General features: G+C 42.2%; 1 protein-coding gene across 2 annotated transcripts in view; it reads left to right on the forward strand.

Annotated features, from left to right (window-relative positions):
* Positions 1-24,348, forward strand: part of TRPM6 (transient receptor potential cation channel subfamily M member 6) — a 161,112-nt gene extending 136,764 nt beyond the window's left edge. For both annotated transcript variants that reach the window (XM_073345124.2, XM_078852883.1), the window contains 8 exons: positions 49-99; positions 3,605-3,670; positions 6,375-6,661; positions 6,911-6,993; positions 10,464-10,669; positions 12,762-12,813; positions 21,705-21,811; positions 23,117-24,348. In XM_073345124.2, coding sequence (XP_073201225.1) covers positions 49-99; positions 3,605-3,670; positions 6,375-6,661; positions 6,911-6,993; positions 10,464-10,669; positions 12,762-12,813; positions 21,705-21,811; positions 23,117-23,241 — 977 coding nt within the window. In that variant the 3' untranslated portion in view covers positions 23,242-24,348. The remainder of the gene's footprint in view (positions 1-48; positions 100-3,604; positions 3,671-6,374; positions 6,662-6,910; positions 6,994-10,463; positions 10,670-12,761; positions 12,814-21,704; positions 21,812-23,116) is intronic.
* Positions 24,349-26,629: the final 2,281 nt, after the last annotated feature.

Genomic DNA, 26,629 nt, shown 5'->3' on the forward strand with positions numbered 1-26,629 from the left:
ATCTCTGCTACCATAATTAACATAATGATCCTTTTAAAATAATTTCAGAAATCTCAGTTTCCTTGAAAACACCTCAGGACCTGCACCATCATTATTCAGGTAAGCAGGAGGTACTTGAATGACAGCTGAGCAACTGCACCGGATTTTAAGCTGTGGAAATTCTGGTAATATTTTTTTATTCTTATGCATGCCTCAGTTTCCCTCTGTGCTTTGTACTAATATGAATTGAATATAGATGAAAGGGACAAGGTGTTGGACTCATGTAGCTATTTGATTGGAAATCAGAGTCACTAACAAACTGAATAGAGCCTATGCATTGAATGGAGGATCCAGAAGAGACAATGGCTATCCTAGTGTCTGAGATATTCACACTTAGGGTATGTCTACACTGCAATATAAGCCCAGGGTTCACACTCAGGCTCAAGCCTAACTCTCCTTCCATGTATCTACACACAAATCATGCTAACCCAGGGATTGGACCCAGAGTCCCAGAACCCCACGTGAGTGGAGGGTCCGAGCCTGTATCAAGCTGGGACCCAGGATTCAAGCCCTATTGCTTTGCAGTGTAGATGCAGCCCGACAGGACTCATGCTCTTGGCATCCACTAAAAGCATTCCACAATCCCACAGTTGGACTTTTTTTGTTCTCTGGACAGTCAGGTTTGGTGGACAGTCAAGTTTTCCCACATTACACCATGAACAAAGGGCTAGAGCGGCCACATTTTGGGAGGGTGCTCGGAAGCCTAGGATATGGGTGGCAGGACTCAAGTTGGCATAATGCAGTGTAGATGCTGGAACCTCAGGTTGGGTCCCACGGTTCAGCAATTCCTAACCTGAGGTTACAAATGTGTGTAGACACTAACGTCCTAAGTTAACAAATCCAGAGTCTGCTAACTCAAGTTCTACTAACTCTGGGTTTACATTGCAGTGGAGACAAACCGTTAGGCAGTAGTAGCCAAGAGCAGAGCAAAGGCCCTGGAGAACATAGGGGAAAGGAGTCAAGTAGCTGTGTTAAGAGATGAGCTCATAGGGAATGGCTAGTCAGCAATTAGATACCTGTGGCTGGCCGATGCCAGCCGACTTGGGCTTGGGCTGCAGGGTTGTTTCATTGCTGTGTAACTTCATTCTGGGTTCACCCTGGAGCCCGAGCTCTGGGACCCTCCCACCTCTCAAGTTCCTAGAGCTTGAGCACCAGCCTGATCCCAGAAGTCTACACAGCAAAGAGGCAGCCCTGCAGCCCAAGCCCTGAGAGCCTGAGTCAGTTGGCACAGGCCAGCCGTGGGTGTCTAGTTGCTGTGCAGACATATGCCTAGAGAGACCAGATTCTCACCTGGGTTGAAGACAAAGGAACAGAGACAGAGAAAGGAAGCAGAAATGGTTCCTACAGCAGCATGGCTCAAGGGTTCACTGGATTTAGACTGTTTAGATTATGTCTTCACCTTTTCTTTCCAATTGACCTAAGGCAGAGGTGGGCAAACTATGGCCCGCGGGCCACATCCAGCCCCAGGGACCATCCTGCCCAGCCCCTGAGCTCTTGGCCGGGGAGGCTAGCCCCCGGCCCCTCCCCTCTGTCCCCGCTCCCTCGCAGCCACGCCACTGCGCGGGCAGTGGGGCTGCGAGCTCCTGCCGCTCTGAGTGGCAATGTAAGGGGGTGGCAGCGGTGGCGGGCACGTGCGGTGGTGGCAGGGTTGGGTAGAGGCTTCCGGGGGATAGGGAGCAGTTGGATGGGGCGGAGGTTCTGGGGCGGTCAGGGGTCAGGAAACAGGGGGGGTTGGATAGGGCGTGGGAGTCCCCCGAGGGCCTGTCGGGGGGAGTGATAGGAACTGGGGGGCAGTCAGGGGACAGGGAGCATGGGGGGTTGGATAGGGGCTGGGATCCCAGGTTTGGGGTGGGGGGTCCTGGGAGGGGGCGGTCGGGGACAAGGAGCAGGGGGGATTGGATGGGTCGGGGGCTCTGAGGGGGGCGGGAAGTGGGAGGGGGCGGATAGGGGGTGGGGGCCAGGCTGTTTTGGGCCACAGCTTTCCCTACCCGGCCCTCCACACTGTTTCGCACCCCGATGTGGTCCTCGGGCCAAAAAGTTTGCCCACCCCTGACCTAAGGGCTTTCAGAGTCTATATGTCAGGTGACTAATAAATTGTTACCTTGCTTTGCTGTGACACCAGGCAGCCTTTTCAAATACTTACTCAGCATATTGTGTCCTGAATGGGTAAAGAACACGACTCCCACAGTTGGCTGGACTCGCTGCAGGGAGCCACAGAGAGAGAGAGAGAGAGACAAGAATTGCTAGCATGCAAAGGCCCAGTTTTGGAGTCATGGAAGCCAAGGGCCTGCCTCTATTGAACTGTGTGGCTCCTTGGGGGTCTGGCACACCAGACCCTGTGAATCCGTAACACAAGCACATTAATTCTTTTCCTGTCATCTTCTGTGGCTCCCACTTTGTAGAGTCACACGAGGGCCCACCCCAGTGAAAGCTGTATATTAATTTCATACCTAACACGGTATTGAGGCCATTTCAAGTGTTGGTTGGCAAATGATCATAAAGAAAAAACTAGACCTTGGCAGTAAAAAACTTTAGTTTTACAACTGATGAAAACTTCAGGAACTGAGCTGTAATGCCCAGAAAAGACAGGGGCACTGGTTAGTTCATAGCTATCGGCTCCCATCTGGATGAAGGACAGTATTCCCTGCAATTTCCCTCTTTCTTCTGGTTTGCTGGAGTGGATTTCTTCAGTTAATTTGTACTGTACTCCTTAATCTGTGTTTATATACTTATGAACTCACTGGAAGTCTGGCAGGGAATAAATCATTTGGACACTGATTGCCCACTGTGCTGTTCGATTCCTAAATTGAAAATGCGCAGAGATTGCTTCAAACCTACAGGTTTCTGTGCTTTTGGGTGAGGAGACTTGTCCAGAACCTACCAGCAGATGTCCCTGTCTACCACACTACCTTAGACCTTTTCATGAGAAACCTTGGATAAAACATAAGCAAGTATACAGGTATCTGAAGTTCAGAGATTGTGCCATAGTTACAATGTATAGTGTCCATTTTTTTTCATTCCATGGACAGGCACAACTCCACTGACTTTGATAATATTATGCCAGCAACATATTTGACTCAGCATATATTTGGGCATGTTATTTAATTAGGTGATATTTTTCAACGCAATCTAGAATCTGACCAAAATAAGATGTTTTTGGAGGCTTCTGGGTTAATTTTTTTCATCTGTAATGCAAGGATGGACTTGTGTCTGCGGCAGTAGATGGGAGTCAGCGAAACGGGGTTCAGTTCTGGATTTTACCACAGACTTCCTGTGTGACTTTGGGCAAATCACTTAATCTCTCTGTGCCTCAGTTCACACCTCTGGAAACTCTGGCTAACAGTACTTCTCTGCTTCTTAGATACTGTGAAGCTAAATCCATAATCACTTAGTGGATGCTCAGGTGTTATAGTGCTAGAGGCTATATACATAGCTAGAGGGAAGGCTGGTCACAACAAAATGTACTTGTTTTTGTAATATTACAATAAAACACTGTCAAATATTTCTGAAAATCAGCCAAGCCAATGCTAGCTCAGCATAGCGGAACTGTCAATTTTGTTTGCAGCTGTTGAAAGGAACAACTTAATGAGGCTTGCTCAGACTATACCATTTACGCCAGTCCAGTTCTTTGGTGAGTGCCAGTTTCTCTATTCTGTTTTGAATATATTATAATCACAGCATGGATTATTTTTTAAAGAATACAGTTAAGAAACCTCATAGGTTGGATTAATTTAGGTAGATATAACTTACATTTATTTTCTGAAAGGAACAACTTCTGTAACCACCACTCTGGGCCAAAGGGCATGACTCTATAGCCTGGTGGTTAAGGCATCCACCTGGGAGACCCAGGGTCCAGTTCCCCTAGTCCAATGACTCCTTAATTATTTATCCGCAACTTCAACATGAGAGACTGAGGGAGCCCCACACATCAGAATATGCCATAGCTCAGTGGCTAAAGTACTTTCCTGAAACTGGGGAGACCCCTGTTCATATCTTTCCTCCCCATGAGGCAGAGGGAGAAATTAAACCTGGGTTTCCCAAGTGAGTGCTCCAACCACTGGGATAGATAGATAAATACCTCCCTGCAGCCCATACTTATGTGCCAAACACCCTGAGAGGAGAAGATCTTAGGATGCACCCCTATTGTTGGCATCTCCCATTTGTTATCTTAGGTGGCTCCACACCTAGCATGCTGGCTTTTGTGGATTTCATTCTTAGGCCACTGTCTCTCCCCATTCATTGTGTAGGGAGCCCAGGTGCCTAGCTCAGGCTTTGTGGTTCACAGTGTTGTTCCAGTGATTTTTCTAGGTGCCTAAAAGTTAGGCATTGCAATGCTGAGTGTTGCAAAGCCTAAGTTCCTTTGTGGATCCAGGTCCTTCTTCCAGGCCAATTCGTGAGACCAGTCTCCGAGGATGAGCCGAGACTGAAATCTAATGTGTCAGCTCATGTCTCTCCTTCAAGTCTCCCCTTTCCTCTTGACTTCTCTTCACCCTGCTTCTCCCTCACCCATGATTTGTGTGGCTTTTTTTGTATGGTTTTTAAATCCACCCTCCGCTTGTGGAGTTCCTTTGTGTGGAGAGATTGCCAAACAATAAAACTGATAGATACAGAATTTGAAGGATTTTTATTCTTTTATCCATTTTATTAGCAGTTCCTGTTTTATTAAGGAAATAATGCAGTATTCTACAGTAATCGCCCTCCAAACACTGCCACATCTTGATGATAAAACTTAGGACCTGATTCTTCACTCTCTTAAATTGGTTCAACTTTGGCAGAGTTGATATAAGATCTGTGTAATGGAGCGGAGAATCAGACCCCTCATGTCTGGGACCATTACTGCAGAATATGTCCATTGGATGTTGTATAAAAAGAACTTAAGACATAGAAATGGTACTTGTAGATGTGTAATTATTTTATCAATAATTCTGGTCAGTATTCTATTCAATTGAACATTTGTATACAGTGGGCCTGATTTTCAGCCTGGCTCATACCTGGCCTCCTTTGTGGCACCTGTAATTATTTGTGTCTCCAGGCAATGTTAAAGATATTAAGAACCTGAAGGTGTTCACAGATCAGATGCTTGTATGTCCATATTACATCAACTGCCTCTGCAAATAATCTCAGTCACAAAAAGGGAGGGCAGGCTTTAAAACTCTGGCCTGTTATATTAGCTTATGGAAGATAATAATGAATAGTTTTCCCCCTGTCAAGGGTAGAATACCGTTATAACTACATAGTGAGACAAAGTGTAAGATTGAGCTGAATCTCACCAAATGCCTTCTGCATGCAAAATGATGCTGTTGAGTGGAATAGAATTTCTGAAATTTTGTGCAGTAGAGATGACATGGGAATTTCTAGGCACAAGGTCAAATTCTTAATCTAAAATAGTAAACTTAAATCTCCAGGCTTATTTGTCTTAATTTCTTCTAAGTTTTTAGTTTATATTAAAACAGAACCCTAAATAGTATAGGAAAGCTGATGTTTTTTCTAGATTCAGAGGACTCGTTCCCAGCTGTGTGGGTTAGTTTGGGCCAGACTCTGCTTCTCTTGCTCATGTTGATTAGTGCCTGATTTCTCAAATAACCCAGCTGAAATCAATGGGACTGTCACGGAGCAAAGTGCTACTCAATGTGAGTAAGGGTGGCAAAATCTAGCCATTGGCTTTTACAATTGTCATGAAGCTAAAGGTGTTACTTCTTACAAGCGAGCAAGATCAAAAGGGAAAAGCGGTATGAGTAGTATCGATCTTAATTGTTTTCTGTAAGATAAAAAAAATCTTGCTAAATATTCTTCTTTTATGCAAATACAGACTAAGAGGGAGAGAGAAAATCTCAGCGTATTTTGATTTAATTTCAGCTTAACCAATTATAGATAAGAGACTGGTGTTTAAAAGAAAAGATTTAGACCCAATCATCCATAAAATCCAGTAAGTCTGCTGACACTGAGAAAAGCCACTGAAAAGAAGAAAATGACCACAGTTGTATTTGATAAGATCCACTGGTTTAAATCATCTCAGTTTGCTTGTATTGAAGCATGTCTGAAGGCTGGAATTCATCCCTATGAAGAAGGCCAGTACAAAGAGACAATGTAATTTAAGGGGTGCATAGGTCTTGTGCTGGCCCTCTGAATAGGGTTGAACATCACCTTTAGTGAACAATAGAAGACTTTGGATAATATTTCAGGAATACAGTTTCTCTTCTAGCATAGTGGAAACCCATATTGGTAAGTACTGTAAAGTGAGAAAGTTATATGCTATTTTAGGGGAAGAAATGTAAGTTTCAAATGGTGTTGCTGTGATTTGTGATATTTATAAATAAAACTTCTTTTGATCTCAGCTGGAGAGGAGGTGACAATCTATAGGCTAGAAGAGAGTTCGCCTTTGAACCTAGATAAAAGCATGTCATCCTGGTCACAGCGTGGGATGGCTGCAATGATCCAGGTCTTGTCCCAGGAGGAGATGGATGGAGGTCTCCGGAGAGCCATGAAGGTCATTTGTACCTGGTCTGAGAATGATGTATTGAAGTTGGGACAAGTCTTCATTGTGAAGTCATTTCTTCCTGAGGTGGTTCAGACATGGCAGACGATCTTTCAGGAGGGTACAGTGTTACATCTGTGCCTGCGGGTAAGTATAAACCTGCAGGAAAACTGTCCAGTACAGTGTGGCAGGTATGAAATGGTTTGGTACATGTAAACACTTCCAGCCTGGAGTGACCTGCTCTTTAATTATTGTTACTACCCTATTGGAGAGAGGGCCATGGAAAAATCCATCTCCTATTTATGATTAGTAAGGAACACTCACTTTCTTTATATATTCTGGTCTTTCTTAATAGGCTTATTTAAAAGTAATACCTATACATATGTTTTTGTTTAGGAAATACAACAACAAAGGGCTGCTCAGAAGCTGATATATACCTTCAACCACCTGAAGCCACATAGCATTCCATATACCCCAAGGTAGGGAAACTGCCTTTCAAGAGTGAGGTGGAAAAGACCAAATACAACCTTCTGCAATATTTGGGTGCTGGGGGCAGGAGTTTTTCAGTGAGACCTCTCAAGTAGGGAACTTATTCCCCTTGTCTGTGGTCTGACAAAGCCCAGCTTTGTTGACTGTCTTTCAAGGCCTATTTTTTTTCTGTGTAGTTTTTATGGAGGGGGTAGGTTGATAACATCTGACTGGGTGGGTGAGGAAATTTTGGGGAAATATAAAGGATCTGGTGGAGTGCATTAACTGGGGCAGAGTGGGAAAGCTTTTTTAATAGATGTCAATTGAAAAGAAATTGTGTCCATGCTTTTAATATTTGTAAAGTGTATAAAGCTTATGCCTGGCATTAATTAAACTGAAATAAATAAATAAAATAAATATACGTGAATTAGAGGCATTGCAGATTTTTTTCTAAGTGTATCTGTTGCTTGTTGGTGTTGAAGAAGTTTGTGAAAGAAGGGCCTGAAACAAAGTCCATTGAAAAATAATTGGAAAGACTCTCATTGACTTCAGTGGCGTTTGGAAAAGGCCCTTACTGAGCAAAAAGGAAAGCCAAGTGTTCATGAGAGAACAGCCAGTCTCCAGTTCTGCTGAGCATGCTGCTCTGAGATGTAGCTGCTTTAGTGTGGGGGGAAAAAATCCTTTCAGGTATGTGAGGTAGTTTCCAGTGGTCTGAAAAGAGAGTGCATGTAAAGAATTGCTTATATTTTGGACATCCCGATAGATCCTTATTCATATGGGAAAGCTGATCAATATTTGCTACTGAGTACTTTCAGTAAAGTTTTACTGTTTCTTTTACGAGGAAGTTTACAGAGTATGACAGGAAACATAAGGCCTTCTGCTCATCAAAGTTTTATCAAAGTGAAAATGGCTTTCCACTTCAGAAAAGCAAAACCTCATGTTTAGGAGGGATGAGCAGATCCGGTTTGGAAAGTATGAGGGCCAAGATATTTGAAGGCCCATAATTCAAATTAGTTATATTATTAGTCAAATAATTAGGGCACATATTTTGTTATGTGCACCAATGCTTTTCCTTCTCTTTTGGTCACAGCCCTGTTTTTTCTATACCATTTCTAGAAATGCCACTGTTAAAACCTGTGCTTCTGTGGGAATGATGACCTCATGTGTGTTACAATTTAGGATTATATGTAGGGCTTGATCTAGAGCCCATTGAAGTCAGTGGGAGTCTTTCTATTTACTTCAGTGGGCATGGATATGATCTCTTTGTATTATATCATTACTACATCAGGGGCGAATATGCAGCATCAGATGTGGAAACCATGAGCTTTTGATCCTGTCCCCAAAACATTCCCATTACCCAGTACCCAGAAATACTCTTGGGAGAAAACAAGTATATTTCTGATCTCTCATTCAGTAGCAGCCACACTTCTACACAAGCCAGTTCCATCTCACTGTATGCTGTTTTTTGTTACCTTTATGAGCATTTTTTTCCCCTTAGGAATAACAATATAGAACTGTGGTTCAGTACTTGGGATCGGGAAGGAATTTCCCCCCAGATCAAATTGGCAGAGATCCTAGAGGGTTTTTTGCCTTCCTCTGCAGAGTGGGACATGGGTCACTTGCTCATCTGAACTATGGTAAATGGTGGATTTTCTGTAACTTGACGTATTTAAGTGTAGAGTTGAGGACATCAGTAACTCAGCCAGAGGTTATGGGCTGACTATAGAAGTGGGTGGGTGAGGGTCTGTGTCCTGTGATATGCAGGAGGTCAGACTAGATCAGTGGCTCTTAAACTTTCCACACTACTGTACCCCTTTCAGGAGTCTGATTTGTCTTGCGTAGCCCCAGTTTCACCTCACTTAAAAACTACTTGCTTACAAAATCAAACATAAAAATACAAAGGTGTCTCAGCACACGATTACTGAAAAACTGCTTACTTTCTCATTTTTACCATATAATTATAAAATAAATCAATTGGAATATAAATATTATACTTACATTTCAGTATATAGAGCAGTAGAAATAAGTCATTGTATGAAATTTTAGTTTGTACTGACTTTGTGAGTGCTTTTTATATACCCTGTTGTAAAACTAGGCAAATATCTAGATAAGTTGATGTACCCCCTGGAAGACTTGTGCATACCCCCAGGGATACGTTTACACCAGGTTCAGAACCACTGGACTAGATGTTCACGATAGTCCCTTCTGGCCTTAAGGTCTATGAATATTCTCCCTGTTCACCCCATTACTTAGATACTGTGGCATCTGTGAGCATTACTGGTCACTGGATATCTTTAGACTGGCTTATTTTGAAGAAAGTTTTTGAGTTTGAGAGGAACCCTGTGACTTTGAGAGACCCTCAAAAAGACAAACAATGCCCCCCCAACCCGCAAAAACAAAACAAAAAACTGCATGCATAATTTTACTCCTTTCTTTCTGCAGAAGAAAGGAAGATTTGAGCCATCTTAACAAAGAGAACCTAGACACTAAATATCCTCTCTCATTAGTTTTACACTGAGGTAAACCCCAATTCCACTGACTTTAGTGGAGCTTCTCCTGATTTATACTGAGTAGATTATCAGGTGTAACATAGTGCGTCCTATGAGCCCAAGTGTGTCTTATAAAAATGAGGATTTTTTTGTTATTTTGAAGACTATCATCAGGCTTTCGCAGGGGAAGGACTGCAACTTTGCACCTCTTTTACAAAATGGTGTGTGATGGTAAATTAACTTTCCAAAGGGGTCCTGACTTAGCATTTTATAGCAGTTGTTGTTCAAGGCCATTTCTTTAATTAATCTTAAAGATTTCAGTCTATCTATTTATGCTATGCTTCCACTACGAGGTAGGGGAGTGATTCACCTGCGTGAGTACACATACCCCGCGCTAGCTCTCCTTGAACAAGAGCAAGTGTAAATAGGAGTGTTGCTGTGATAGCATGAGTAGTGGCAATGGAGTCATGGCTTAACTGTGCCAAGTACAAACCTGCCTGAAACCAGGGGGTCCGTACTTGGCCTGTGCCTCCACAGCTGCTACCCACGCTAATGCAGTTACACTGCTAATAATACTTGTGCTAGATCAATGAGATCAAGGGCAAGTATGTGTATGTGAACAGGGGAATAACACCCTTAGCTCGTAGCCTAGATGTAGCTGTAGAGATTAGCTAGTGTACCAATAGCATTTCCTGGTTTACTCAGCATACGCTTCTTGTCCACTGACACTCCTGTCCACAGAATGGCTTTGGTTTGAGATCATTCTCTGAACTGTCTACTCCAGTAGGTTACATCTCTCAGGAATGACTTCCTGCTATCCACCATTTGTTATCTTCTGCTGCTGAGAGTTTTCTGAGAGGTTTGAAGTTTGTAAATGGTGGAGTAGTGCCCCACTTTTCAGTATATTTGCTTTGCTCCGTAATAATTGTGACCAGATGGCCAGGACACTCATCATCCTGCCAGCTCCTGACTGACAGCATTTTTACCCACAGGTTTCTGGAGGTTTTTTTAATATATTGCCATTCAGCCAATCAGTGGCTCACCATAGAGAAGTACATGACGGGTGAGTTCTGCAAGTACAACAACAACAACGGGGATGAGATTTCCCCCAGCAATTTGCTGGAAGAGATGATGTTGGCTTTCTCTCACTGGACCTACGAGTACACCCGAGGGGAGCTCCTTGTCCTGGATTTGCAAGGTGACTGCCAAAATGTAACAGTTTATTATATAACTTAGAGATGCCACTAAGAAAACAATGTTGAATTCAACTTAGAGAAAAAGAGGCAAATTCTGCCCCCATTTACATCCATGTCAATCCTGAGCAACTCCAAAGACATCCATGGAGTTACTCTGAATGTAGGTGTAAATGAGAACAGTATCTGGCCCCATATATCTAGTTTAGGTGTACAAGCACCGTGTACTAAAACAATGCACAGTAACATTTCAATTGGCTGTATAAAAGCCACTTCACATGTTAATGTTGATGAAGATTGTTAAATATTTGTAACAAAAACACATTTTTCTCATCGGAAGGCTGAAAACTGGCATCAGTTATTTTTTATATTTTTCATTAATAAAACTGTAAACAGTTTAAGTAAGTTGAAGTTCTGAGAACTATTCACAGAGCCTGGTGGCTCCTCAAAAGAACACAGTGTGTGGTATGATCACTTTACAACACATGTGTAAAGGGGAACACGGTATATTTAAAAAAATAAATATTTGACAGTGTACAGAAAACGAACACCATCCATTGCGCAGTTTAAACATCATTGGTTCTCACTCCTATCAAGGGCAATTTGCACTGCTAGGCGTAAGCTTATCATATTTACATTTTACAGCATTCAGAAGCTGTGAATTACAGTAAGAATTCCTGGTCAAGCAAAATAAACCATTAAGTCCATGCTTGCCTTCATTTGATTTTATCTTCACATTAAGAAATATAATGGGACTTTGTATATCTTTGTTACAACATACTGGAACTGAGCCACACCTTGTCCCTTATTTTTAAAATTTGGTTTAGTATAATACTCCTGAAACTGACAGACCAGTACCAGTGGCTTTCGCCTGCAAAAGGGAAGTATGTGCATAAATCTTTGCAAAACTGGGGCCCTCATTTCCATCCCAAACCAGGAAAGAGAAGTGTGAAAAAAATGGAATAAAATTATTTACAAAATTCTTTTAAACCTGAGAAAAGGTCTGACTTAGGTATGGGTCAGCGTTCGGTTTGTCCATACTAGATTGGCTGTCCCTAAACTGGAGCTCTCTAATCAGAGCACAAAATCTGTTTCTGTTGGAATTCCAGGCAGACTAGTCTGTCTATTGGAAACGTGCAACTAAAGGGATGTGCGTGTGTGTAAAAATCTCTCTCTCTCACACACAATATCTATAACTATATTTATTATACTTTTATTTAAATATATTCTTTATTAAGAAAGGCCCATTGTCATTGGAATGTGTTACAAATTTTCAGGTGTTTTAATATACGGGGAGCACAATAGTTATAGCTATTCTTTACCTATCTACCTGTATCCATTGCAGCACATGAGTTCGTCACGAATGGACCGTGGGAATTAAAATAATTGGATGCTAATGTTCATGGAAGTTTTCCTGTACATCAGCAGCCCAATCATTTACTAAGATATAAGGCAATGACTTTTTAAAGTAGAATCCCATAAGCGCTAATGGGGCATTGGTTGAAGAGAGGAATTTAGAACAAAGGAATCTGTTCTTCCACTGATTTACCATAAAACGCCTATTAGCACTGATTGGAGTTACCTATCTAACTCTACTGTAACCACCACCAGAATGTCAGGGGAGAATAGACCCCAGCATCCTCACAGCACAGCATCTAAATAAAGGGACATATTCTGATACCCTTACTCACCTTGAATAGCACCTTTCCTCTTGAGTGGTCCTATTGAAATCAACGGGATTTTAATAATGAAATAAGGTGCTATTAATCATGAATACAGGCCTCAGGATTTGGCCTCATTTTACTGTAGTTACAACAGTTTTGGCAACTCTTTCCATGGTTTCATAGTATAGAATCATTTGGGTAAGTTTCTAGCCTATCCATTCATAAATCAACCAGCACGTAATATCAGGAATGGGGTGAGAACAATTAGCATTCATTTGTCTATTTTTAACAAATAGTTTAGCATTTTATTTCTACCTTAAGTGTAAATTTAGAGTCTATAGAGGAAATTGGTATTTACATGGTTATGATTTCATAACATGATATTTAAAAAAAACAATCTTTGCTTGTAACACTCTCTTCTAATTTACTGTAGGTGTTGGGGAAGTCCTTACAGATCCATCTGTTATTAAACCTGAAGGCAAGCAGTAAGTTTATTGTCATTTTATTAGCTGTCATTTCAGAACATGAGGTGTTTGATGTAATTCACTTCAGACAATTGATAGTTAATGGTGTATTTTAAGTGGATATTTACATTCTCAATGAGTGTTTTTGATTATTATTTTTTTTTTTTAGTCAGGAGTTAAATACTTGATTTGAATGTAGTAGTTATGTTTTTTTTCCAGATGGTGTAGTTCCAACTGAATAATTATACATGATCTAGGAAAATGGGGAGGGGACTGGGCACACAAGATTCCTGGTTTCACAACAGGATTGTTAATAGTGCTTTTTATATACACAACTCTTCATATACAATGGCTCTGATCCATATGGGGAGACACAATGGTTTTGTTTCTGGCCTGGGGTGTACAAGAGGTCATACTAGATGATCTGATGGCCCCTTCTGACCTTAAATTATGACACTTGGGGCTTGACTTCATTGAACACTGAGTTCACAGCAAGCTGGGATGTGAATATACTGCATGCTAACTGTCCATGTGGACCCTGATGATGTGCACCAGAAGTTTGTTAGTGCACTTTAATCTACTCCTGTTTCAAAGCAGAGTAGATCAGAGTATACTGTTATACTGTTAGATCCCATCGGATCAGTTAGTGCGTGACAGACCAAGTCAGGGGTGTATTCACACCCCAGCTCTGTGTGAACTAAATGTTTGTGTGGACAAGCCCTTAACCTGCACAGAGGCCCCAGGTCAGCGTGGCTCCACACAGACAGATGTATGGATGATCTGTATGGATCAGAGTGTTGGATCAAGCCTTGTCTATAGTTAGATCTCACAGTACCCTAAGTACTGGGTACATATCATTAACCCAATTTCACAAAAGGGGAAACTGAAGTTCAGAAATATTAAATGACTTGCCCAAGACACAGAACAAGTCAATTCCAGAATTGGAATTAAAAACATGATCTCCTGTCTCCAAAACCATTATTATGACTAATATTATTTGTATTATCAATAACATTAGTAATTAATAAACATTCGCACAACATTAATAAGTAATTACTATCACATTTTGATTATATATACTATATATGTATTATTGAAAAAATGTGCTAGGTGTTTCACAACAAATATAAGACAATCTACTTTTGACCCCTCATACAGGCCTTACTTGGGGCCACAGGACCCATATGCACAGTACCCAGAGTCCGTATGAGTCAACAGGGAGTCTTGCCATCCCTCCCCTCCTAGAGGTCAGATGGAAACTCCTGAGCCTGTGGAAGAGGAGGAGGATGAACCGGTTGCTCCAGTCTTGCTGTCTCTTCCTGATGACCACAGTTAATTCCAAAAGCTGGTTCAGAGAGGGGCAGAAGAGCTCTAAATCCCCTTAGAGGAAGCCTAGGACTCACAACACAACCTCCTGGGCCTCCTACAGCTTTTAGGATCCAGCTCAGTAGCTCTCCCACTGAAAGAGGCCATACTGGACCCAGTATGGCATATGCCAGCTATCTGTGCCCTGCCTTCAAGAGGGCAGAAAAGCTGTAATTTGTCCCCTCTGAGAAAATAGAGGTCTTGTTTTCCCACCTGGCCCTGAACTTCCTGGTTGTCCAAGTGGTCATGGAAAGGTCCAGACAACACCACCAGGGGTCACCTCTGCTGATGAGGAAGCCAAATATTTGGACCTTATGGAGAGAATGGAGTCTATTTCCACCAGCCTCCAATTTAGAATTTCTAAATTCCAGGACCTTCTGGCCAAATATGATTTTTTGAACTATTCTACATTCTTGGCCTGTAAAAACTAATTACCCTGGGAGGATAGGGCTCAATTTCAAGCCCTTATTGGGTGATGGCAGATTGGTTGTAGGAACCTTGTTACAAGCAAAAGTCAATGCTGGTTCAAGATCCATGGTGACTGCTATAGTGATGCACCAGGAATCTTGGCAACACTCTGCGGGGTTCCCCAGAGAGGTACAGAACACTGCACAGGATTGCCTTTCAGTGAAGTCAATCTTTTTAATGAAAAAATAGATGAGTCTTTGCATTCACTAAAGGATTCTAGGGCGGCAACCCTCTGTTCCCTGGGTATGTATACACCAGCCCTGAAGAAGAAGTACCAGAAGCAACCTTACAAGCAGAGGTCTTTATCACAGCCTTTCTACCACCAGTTCCTGTTATGAGCCACCTCACATATGCCAGAAGGTGCAGAAATCAAGATACTTTGCCCCATTCACTTCTACTGCAGTCACCCAGCCAAAAGATTCTTTTGATGGTACTTTGGGGAACTGCAAATTAACGTTGATGCCATCTCCATCCAATTTCGAGATCCATTTTTGTCGATGCCTACCATAATTTCCCCACAATTGGAGGTCAATAACAACAGACAAGTGGGTGCTGGCTATCATCCATCTGGCTATATCATCGAGTTTCTCTCTTTACCCCCTCCACTACCTCTTTCTGTATCCCTTTTGAAGGTCCATTAAAGGAGGAGATCCTCCTTCAGGAGATAACACCCCTCCACAAATGCTGAGCAATAGAGTATGTACCTCTTTATCATCAAGGAAAAGGGTTTTATTTCAAGTATTTTGTAGTCCCAAAAAGACAAGTGGGTGGAGACCCATTGTCAACCTGTGGTGACTCAAGGTCTTCATTCATAAGGTACAATTCTACATGGCATCAGTAATAACATCCCTAGAAAAAACAAATGATTCACAACTCTCGATATAAAAGACATGTACTTTCAGTGGATATTCACCCTTCGCACAATAGATTCCTCATATTTGTGGTGGGTCCTGACCACTGTCAATACAGGGTATTCCCGTTTGGTCTAGCAACTACACCCAGCGTCTTTACAAAATTATTTTCTGTAGTAGCCACACAATTTAGACTGAGTGGTTCTACCATCTTCCAGTGTCTACATGATTGGCTTCTTACGGACAGGACATATTCAGAAGTCATAATGTCAACCTCATCTCTGCTTCATCTCCTAGAATCCCTGGGAATCTCTGTGAACATGCAAAAGTCTATCCTGGCTCTGGCTCAGACTATAGATTTCATGGGAGTGACCTTAGATTCAAAACAAGGGCTTAGCTCCCCATGACTTAGATTCCAAGTCATGGGCAACCCAATAAATCAGGTTATGCACAATCCTCTGATATTGGTCTGGATTTGCCTTACTCTCCTAGGTCACATGCCATCATCTACTTACATACTGCTGTTCATCCATCTCCATGCCTTTACGCTTGGCTTCAAACAGTATGTATACTGAGCAAACACAGCATGAACACTGTAGTGACAATCCCCAATAAGATAAGGGCCTCTCTGATTTGGTGAAAAGATTCTGCACAAATATGCATGGGCATTCCTTTCCTATCCCCCACACCCAACAGGACAATAATCACAGCTGCCTGCTTGTTAGGTTTGGGGATGCACATGGACAGTCACATAGCACAGTGCACTTGGATGGCTTGGGAACCAGAATGCACATAAATCTTGTGGAATGCAGAGCAGTCGGAGAAGCATGCAGGGCATTCTTACCATTAATTCAATCTTATGCTCTCTCATAATGTCAGACAATATGACAACCATATTCTACATAAACAAACAGGGAGGAGTAAGTTCCATTGCCTTGTGTATAGAAGAGGTCAATGTATGGAACTGGAAGAATCACAATCACTCTATCAGCAGTGTACTGCCCTGGAGCCAAAAATTCACTGGCAGACAGCATCAGCAGGTACTTTGCCACTGATCATAAGTGAGTGCCTCACAGCTCAGTGGTAAACAGCATCTTTGCTCAGGGGGAGCCTACCTGGGACCTGCTCCCAGACAAATGGGAAGTACAGCACATACCGTTCCAAGGGAGCTCAGGGCCAGTTATTCAGTGGTGATGCTGTCCTACTTCTTTGGATAGACCTTTTGAACTATGCCTTTCCTCCTATACCACTACTTCCTCAAGTTTTACGAAAGATTTGACAGCACAGAGCATGAACCATTTTCATTGTGTCCAAATGGCCTGAACTGTTCTGCTTCCCAGGTCTCCTGCATGTGTCGGCCCAGCTATCCATCAGCATTCATCCCTTCAAGGACCTCTTGACTCATGATCAGAAATCCCACCCGAGAAGCTCTTCACCTCCCGGGTTGGTATTTGGATGGGTGTCGGATCTAGAACATTCCTATTCAGAAACTGTGCAAGTCGTTCTCACTAAAGCAGAAAGGACTCCACCAGAAAATGTTACCTAGCCAAGTGGAAGCATTTTTCTGTCTGGGCCCAGCACCACAGTATGTCTCCTGTTACAATAGGTAGTCCTGATATCTTTGATTACTTCCTTACCCTCAAGAAGATGGGTCTTTCCCTTAGCTCGATGCGAGTTTTCCTATAGGCAATTAGGTCATGTCACCCTCCAATAAATGACTCTCTGTATTTACTCATCCAATCACCTCTAGGTTCTTAAAGTGTTTAATTAGAGCTTTCCTACCAATAAGAAAACTAACCCCTCAATGAGACCTTAATTTAGTACTTTCATCACTTTTCAAGCCACCTTTCAACGCCCTGGCTACCTGTTCAATGCTTCATCTGTCTATGAAGGTTGCTTTCCTCATTGCCATCACCTTGGCCAGGCAGACAGGTGAACTGGGGTTCCTAACGGCAGATCCTTATTACACACTATTTGATAATGACAAAGCCTTGCTATGACTACATCCAAAATTTACCCCTACAGTAGTTTTGGAATTTCACATAAACCAGACTATCCAGTTACTTCTGATCTTCCCAAAACCTCACGCTGCCAGCAAAGGAAAAGATTTTATTCCCTTGATGTGAAATGATCATTGGCATTTTACCTATAGAGAACAAAACAGATTGAAAAGTCACCCGGCTGTTTGTTGCCATAGTAGAATGAAAACAGTGGTTCTACAAACAACCAGACCTCCTCCATCATCGCACCCTCCTTCTCACTGAGTACTGCTTGTCAGTCACCCACAGTGGAATACACATAGGGACCAGCACTCAAAGAAGAAAGGGAAGTTACGTACTTTTTGTAACTGGAGTTCTTCGAGATGTGTGGTCCCTGTCTGTATTCCACTATGTGCCCTCCTTTCTCTCTGCTAAGGATCATCTCTGATTTGTGCTAAGAGGAGGATCTGGAGATGTGTTGGTTGACTTTTCCCCTTACGCAATCAGCACAGAGCATCAGGAAAGCAAGGGTATGGACCAATGGATACTCAGGCACATGGAATGCATGTGTACCCACAGTGGAATACAGATAGGAACCACACATCTTGAAGAACTCCAGTTATGAAGGGTAAGTACCTTCCATCGTTTATGGACACTTAAAGCATTACACCCAGATTAATAAAAACGAGTTATACAGTTTCCATTTAAAAGGCATTCAGTATACTAGCTAAAGATGAGTTATAGCAGACACTGATTAATGAAGCAAAAAAACCAGCTTGCTCTTCATGTGTTAGGGGAAATCTTAAGAACTGCAATAAGCAAAATAGTGTTGTTTTGACTTGGTGATCTGAGAGAATATGACAATGAAGCTACAGATGGCACTTGTATGCAGCTAGCAATATACTTGTGTAAAGTGATCATTCCAGAGATATACTTCCTAAAAAAACCCAAACTTTAAAATTCACTCTTAACTTTCTCCTTCACTCACTCACAAGGGAAAAATTCCAGAGTATTGGGGTCTGTTTTATGTTTTCCTTTATCGATGACTTATTTCTCCAAAAATTGCATGCTGCTTGAAAAGTTGCTAGCAAGACTCAAAGGCATGTCTTTGAGCTCATATTCTCTTAGATACCATAAGAGAGTGGGCGACATCTGACTGATGGGGCTGGTGCATATTTTAGTACTACTAATAATCATTATAATTATTATTAATGTGTTGTTTCTTTAGTTCCATTGATTCTGGGATTCATTTTTAAAGTAATTTGTGTGGGAGATTTATGCCATTATCTCATAATGGGTCTTTTCTTTCGTGCATTCTACCATTGCCTTTAAAATGGAGTTTTCAATGCCAAGACCCGCCCCTCTATGATGGCATGATGATATTTGTCACAACAGTTCTGTAGTTTTCTATACACTAGTTCAGAGGTGCTGTAAATAGGGGTTTATGTTTCGAGTTAGCAAATAAGGATGAGCAGCATTAGCCTGGCATAACTTACATACTGAGAGAGCTGACGAACAGGCTTGTAGCAAGAAAAACATGCCACAGGAGGGTATAAAAAGATATAAGACAAAGGAGATGGCTGTGGTTAAAGGCAGTAGGAGTTAGAACTCCCACTATCTCCACGCAGATGCCAAGGTAGGCGGTTGGGACACCAGCAAGCAGAGGTGTCTGAAGGGCCATCAGCATGTGTCTGAAGGGCCAAAATAAAACTTTTCTAGCGCATTTGTACAGAACTAGGCTTCCCTTCAGTGTGCTGGACAGGCCATCTACATGGCTTGAATGCAGGACCTCCATATCTGAAAGCACGAGCCAGTATAGCTTGAGCTGACAGACAAGGTCCATTAGTTCAGAGGCAGCTCAGACTCCTCAACTTTGTTGTGGTCTAGGCACTGCGGGGGACGGACTCACACTGCATTAGCACAGGCATGCTGCTTTACTTACAAGAGTGCCTAAGGGCTTGTCTACGCTACCAAGTTTTGTTGACAAAACTTATGTCGACACCCAAAAGTCGACAAAACAAAAATCGCCAAAGGGTGTTCACACTTGCTCCCTCTGTCGACAGCTCATGTCCACACTGGGGACACCATCATTGACAGGGTGAGCAATGCACAGTGGGTATGTATCCCACAGTGCAGTGTTGAGGGAGGGAAGAGCTGATCTCTGCGCATCTTGGGATTCTCTCCGAGTTCTCCCACAGCCCCCTCAGCTGCCGAGAGCAGCATCATGAGTAGCTCTGTGAGCTCTCGGTGCTGAGAAAGGGCAAAGCAGCATGGCAGTCTGTCCCCCTCCCCTGCAGCAGCAGTCTGCCTGCTGCTGCATTCCTAGTGCAGGGCAGAACAGGAGCATTCCAATGATTTGCTCTTTGTTTGTTCCCCAAAGGGAGCAGCACACAGATACTTCCCGCTGCTTTGAAAGGGGAGGGGCACATGCCTGCAGGGCAGCAGAGATCAAAACACTGAGCAGAGCAATCAGGGCAGGCAATGTGGGATACTGGCGGAAGCCAGTTCTGTGGACAAAACAATCAGCAGTGTCTACACTGGCTCTTTGTCCATAATAAAAGGAGGGGAACAGACAAAAGTTTCTGGTAGGGGTGGAAGTTTTTTGTCAAACTGGGCATTTTTTACGACAAAAGTCCCATTATAGTGTGTAGGCTCATGCTGTTTTGTCGCCAAAAGGCAGTTTTTGGCGATAAAACTTGCCAGTGTAGACAAGCCCTATGACTGCAACTTGTTGGCACTTTACCAAATTGGACCAAAAGCGACTACCACATACCATGGTATTCAAAGTGCTTTGATGGCACTTTAATACCTTGCAGCTTCTACTCTATTTCTGTGGCACTAAGGAGCCATAGAGGACACTAGAACTAGTCCTAGTTGTGTTATTTCCTTGAATGAGCCTGGGAACAGTCTCTGCTTCTCAGCCAGACATTAAATTGTTATCAGGCCTCCCATTCTAGGTTTGGTGTTTCTTCTTTGTAACCACTGTACTTCTCTCCAGGGGAAATGGGGATTCATTTTATATATATATGGGAAAAGTCAATTTTTGACCATGCCCTTTTTGAAAGCTGCTCTCCTTTGAGGTGATTGATGTGTTTTTGTGTGGAGAGTAGAGATTTGTGAGAGTCAGATTCTTTTTTTCAGGTCTGCTTTTCTGAGCTATAATTGATTTCAGATTTTAAAATGTGTTGTTTCCACTCTGCATGTCATTAAAATAAAATATTAGCTTTCATAAAGTTTCTTTGGAAGTGTTCCTTATGTGCTCTGTTCCATGATGTCTAGAATGTCAATTAAATCCTCGAGAATAATGGTGGAGAAATATTAAAATTAATGAACACTGATCTTTCAAATGACATTAAGAATCTGTTATAATTATGCAGTTCTTCTAATACATGTCTGGTTTATCTTAGTCTATTTGTTATTTTGTCAGCTTCATCCAGAATATGCTATATGCTTCCACAAATGAATTTGGTTACATTGCTGAATTTCCCAGAAAATGTAGGAATACAGAAATGAGTACAGTTGGAAGCAGATAATTGAAGAGCCTTGTTTACTAGCAATGCACTGTATTCTTAATAGGTGTTGGTGTAAATAGAGTTCTTCTTGTTTTAGGAAATTTCTTTCTGTTTGCAAACGCTGGAACTGTATTTGTTTAAATGATCTGTTCCTAAATCAGGTCATAGTTCCATTGAATTTCACTTCTTTGGTAGCTCTGGTTTATACCCTAATGTCTCCCACAATCCTATTCATTCTGTAGGTCTGGAGAATAGTTGGTGCAGCACAACCATGATGGTCCTGTTGTGGGGTAGGTGGAGGGAGGTCCACACCAGGAGCCCATGCCCCCCAAGCACCATAGATCACAATTCTGTCAAGAGGGTTTTAGTGGGGACTGAGTAAATCAACCAGGGATTCTCTCCCCAGTGGAGACAGAGCACAGTGGCCATTAGTATTCCTGGACCTTTGAGGTTACAGAAGTAGCCAGGGAGTAACCTGGTACTCCTCCATGGGCTGAGTTGGAGGAGGATAACTTCATTAATCTCCCCAGTTGTGCACTGGAGACAAGGTTTGACCCCATTTATTTAAAAGGTTTTGGTTGTACTTTGGTTTGCTACACAGAAAAAATGGTCTCACTGAATAACTTATCCCTGAAACAGCTTCACTACATTCTAAAGAGTAGTATTCCAAGGGATAATGCATAAAGCACATCCTTTCTTTAACTTTCAGCTCACTGATATTCTCTCATTTCTTTCAGATCTGGAAGGATGGTGTTTGGACCAGCAAACCTAGGGGAACATGCAATTAAAAACTTCATTACAAAGCACTGTTGTAACTCCTGCTGCAGGAAGCTGAAACTTCCTGGTATGAACTGTAAGATTTTATATGTTCCTGAGCAAATCCATTTTAAGAACAGAGTTCTGTAGAAGCTGGTATGGGTGGCATATTGGGCATACTGTTGTGTCTTATTTCCAGTCCATGTCTAACTTTCTAACTCCAAAATAACAAAGGTCCTGAAATGACTAACAGGTATTGTCTTAGAACTCTGGTGAGTTGTGATTGAGTAACACTGACAGGTTATCTTTTTCCTCAGTAAAGCTGATGATCTGGAGCTCCCTTTGCATGCACAGATGAAGCTGCGCTGCACTGATTGGCACTCAACTTCCCTTTTTCTTTTGCCTGGCTATCATTTTTAAATTAGAAGCCATCAGTCAGAGGTCTGGAGTTCATGATGTGAACCCCTACCATTAAACACACATTAAATTATTTTCTTCTCCATGTAAAATGATAGATCACTTTCCAGCGGGATCAATATAGTTACCACAGCAATAATTTTTAGCGTTTAAATAAGGGTCTGAGAAAATCCGTAAAAATCAGCAATGCAGCAGCCCACAGAGAGATCTCCGTGAGTCTTTCTCTGCTTGCAGATGTTACCTTCAAACTTGGCTCCATATATCACAGCTTTTGCTTTCTATGTATTTGGAACCACCTATCACATACATTATATTTGTTAGAAATGTACTTTTCATTGTGATGTAGATCAGATCTGTTTTATGGGGCTCAGAGTGTCAAAAATAATTGCAGTTCTGGGTGAAAAGTGTTGTAATATGGTGTCGGATGAAAGACAGAGAATTGCTATCTATGTTTTTTTTTTCTAATGAAAAATACTCTGATTTCAATAGCTGCCTCATTCTGAATATGGTTGCTTGCCTCTGTGGCCAATGGATATTGGGATGCGGGAGGAAGGGGCAGGACTTGCAAATGATTAACTAGTAGTGTAGGACAGTGGAGAATACATTTGTGTAAGTTCCCCACCCCCTCTGCCTATCCATGGGTCCTCCTCTAGTGCATCTCCTCCCACTCTGGGCTGACCTCTCTTAGAAAGAGTCAGGTCAGTTTAGCATCTCCCTCTCCCCCAATGCACAATATAGGGTGACCAGATGTCACAATTTTATAGGGACAGTCCCAATTTTGGGGTCTTTTTCTTATATAGGGTCCTATTACCCCCTACCCCTGTCCCGGTTTTTCACATTTGCTGTCTGGTCACCCTAGCACAACATAGGATTAACGTGCCCCTTACTCTCACCCTCAGGATCTGGCTTTTGCATAGTCTGCATATATTCTTCAAACAGTTACTGTCCATGTCACTGAATTTGTTTCCCCCCACAGATATGAGACGAAATGACTACACCCCTGCAAGGCTCAATCCAGCTGTCAAAGTGGAGACAGAGGCAGGAGCAGAGAGTGCTGTTGCTACTGATGACAAGCTTCTGGAAAATTATACCCGTCTGTGATCAAGCAGGGTGACTTTTGGCCTTTTGAACACTTGAAAACACTCCTTACTTAGTTTTGTCACCTGTCAGTCTGAAAGGACAAAATCTTGGGTATGTCTATACCATAACCACAGGGTATGACTGTAGGTCAAGTAGGCATTCCTGAGCTAGCTTTAATGTAGGTCAGGTCCCGTAGCAGTGAAGTTGTGGCAGCAGGAGTCTGTGTGGCTTGTATGAACCTGCCTAGAACCCTGGGTAATTATTCATGGGGGAAGCTCACGCTACTGTGGGTTAACTGTTCTGGGACCCAAGATAGCTAGATTAGGTGGAGTATGTGTATTCAAGCTATAATCACATCCTTTGATTACAGTATAGACAAACCCATAAATGCACAAGAGTGATATCCTACAGGTAAATAGGGCACATGTTTTCCAAAGGAAATTCTTTATTTTCAGTGCACTGAAGATTTTTGTACTTTGTTGTAATACTGCTTAGTAAAAAGACTGGAACAGGGGGCTGCCTTACCTGCTAATAAAGTTCATTTATACTTCAGTGCCTTAGCTGGACATATGATATGAAGCTGAACGGTGTTTATTTTGGAAAATAAATGGGGCTGTTTTTTTAAAGTTGTATTTCCCCAAGTAGGAATTATATGGTGCTTATTTCCCTGCTACCTTACCTGATCCCTGCTTTCAGTAAAACAATGTATGTATGCATATGCATAAATAGCTCTAGAGCTGTATACATGGCCCCCGTGTGTTCAGTGTGGAGAAAACTGGGAAAATGTTTTTTGGTGATTCTGTAGTGCAGTTTGGATGCAGAGATGGGCCATGTGAGAACAATGATAAAGATTCTCCAGTGTATCTAGTTGCCTAAATCCCATGGGATTTAAGTTCTGAAATACCTCTTGAGTCTCTGGGCTCAGGAGTTTAAAAGTCATGTAAACAAAAGTCCTCATTCTGTGAGTTTGGGAGAGGACTGCACCGTGCAATGATGGCCCATTCCTGCATTCTTTTCATACCCCAAAAATCCCATTAAAGTGAAAACTGGAGGTGTAATGAAATTGCATGTCTTTCCAAATGTGAATAGGTCAGAAGGTGAATTCATCTGCTGCAAAAGCACTATACTTTTTACAACCAAATAATTTCAATTTTTAAATAGCATTTTGTCTTTCTTGAAAATGTCTGTAATTTGAAAAAAAAAACCCTCTCAATTCTTTAAGTTTTAAGATACAATAGAAAATTGAAAAAACCTAATGAATAATATAAAATTACACTTGCTTGGGTGTTTAGTTGAATATTGTAGGTACTTGGCTTTTCTCCCAAAGTGTGATTGAGTAGGTGTAGAGATACATTTTCTTTTCGCTCTTTCCTACTGAGATCCAGTGGTAGATCAAAGATTTATGCATGTGCTTAAATTGTGCACTGTGATTTCAATGGAACTACTCAAAGCAGGGGGTACAAGTAAGCACGTCTTGGCAGGATTGGGGCCGTAGTGACCCCAGCGTTGCACTTTCTAAAATCTTTAACCCCTCCAATCAAATTCCAAATCTTGCGTTAGCTGATTTCTTCTTCTTGTTGTAAATAGTTGATGCTAGAAATGCCAAATTTTGGAACTTAAAAGGATAGGAAACGTCAAAAAAACAAATCTTACATTTCTGTTTTTCTCTATACTATATTTTGTAGCTGCTGAACCACTCATTGCAGAAGTCATCATGAGACTTTGAGTGTCTGAGAGTTGCGAACAAAGACATTCTAGTTGACTCTGTGGAAGAAGATTGTAATGTCACGTGATTGCACCAGTAATTTTGTTTCCTTTTAGGCAGCATATCTTTCTAAATCATGCACTGAAGCAGACCATTACAGGTCAGTGCATAGCTAAGCTACCTGGGATAATATCCTAGCTCCATTGAAAAAAAAAAGGAATTTTGTCATTGACTTCAATAGGTTCAGGATTTCACCCTGGAATCCAGTGTTTTTCATTTACTGGGGCTCGATCTTGCTGTCATTGCAGTCAGTGACAAAACTCCCATTACTTTAACTGAGAGCAGCATTGTGCCCCACTATGACTTGACATGAATTTGGTACATTTAGAGAATGTATATGTAGATGTAAGCAGGGTCTGAATGAGTTTCTCCCGTGACAGCTAGCTGGGATGGGGAGAGACTTCAGGAGCAAACTGTATTTACATGAACATGCTCTGCCTAGATATACAGCAGATAGAGTGGTGTTGCTCAAAGTGATCAACTTTGGCTGGTGTTGGGTTACAAATAATTTTAGTACTAAATACAGGAGTAGTGAAAAGTTGTTATCAGTGTTGTTGTATTGTATGAATAAAGGGGAGCAGAACTGTGCTTAACCTGCACAGGGGTCACCCTCAGCTGAAAGGACCTTGGTAAGCCCGGGGCTCAAATGCCAGACCCTGGTGAAAGTAAGAGGGGTGGGGACAGGTGTCCCAGCCAGGCGGTGGGGACTCTCCCTAAGGGTCCCTGGTCTGATTTAACCTGTTCCTCCCCACTGCTCAAAGATAGAGCTAAATAGGCTCCATTAGGAGCCTTTTGTTATTTTAAGTGCTCAAAAGAGCTGAAATCACTTGTGGTGGGGCAGTGTTTCTGCCCAGCATAAGAGCTGACAATCATTAAGATACTGACCTGTAGCGGTCACAGCAGAGAGGCAGGTGTCAGCAAAAGGTGACTGAGGAGTGGCCGGTGGGAGCGGTGAACTGACAAGTGGCTGGTGGGAGTGGCAAGCAGTCAGCTGGCTGGGCAGCAAGGAAGAGCATCTGGCAGGGCGGCCAGCCAGAGCAAGTGCTCATCTGGCTGGGAGGTGAACTCTCACAGATGCACCTCTGAACTCTGGGTCCTCACTGACCAAAGACAACCACTGTGAGTGTGGTATGGTGAGGGAGCAGAGAGGGACACAGTAAAGGAACTTTTGGTTGTAGAACTCAAGAACACGAGGCAGAAGACACCACCCCACGCACCCTGGGGTGGGTGTCCTGCTCGCAGTTTTAGGTTTATGAATCCTGCTTGTGGCATTTTTCCTAATTAATGTTGTGTGACTTCCCCCTGTCTTTAAAATATTCTTTTCTTTGCTTTTTCTTTCAGCAAACGGGATGTTAGGAATCATTAAAATAGGGATAGAGAATAAGACGGAGAATATCTTATTGCCCTTATATAAACCCATGGTATGCCCACATCTTGAATGCTGCGTACAGATGTGGTCCCCTCATCTCAAAAAAGATATATTGGCATTAGAAAAGGTTCAGAAAAGGGCAACTAAAATGATTAGGGGTTTGGAACTGGTCCCATATGAGGAGAGATTAAAGAGGCTAGGACTTTTCAGCTTGGATAAGATGAGACTAAGGGGGGATATGATAGACGTATATAATATCATGAGTGGTGTGGAGA

This window comes from Lepidochelys kempii, chromosome 5, assembly GCF_965140285.1.
Source record: "Lepidochelys kempii isolate rLepKem1 chromosome 5, rLepKem1.hap1, whole genome shotgun sequence".
NCBI lineage: Eukaryota > Metazoa > Chordata > Testudines > Cheloniidae > Lepidochelys > Lepidochelys kempii.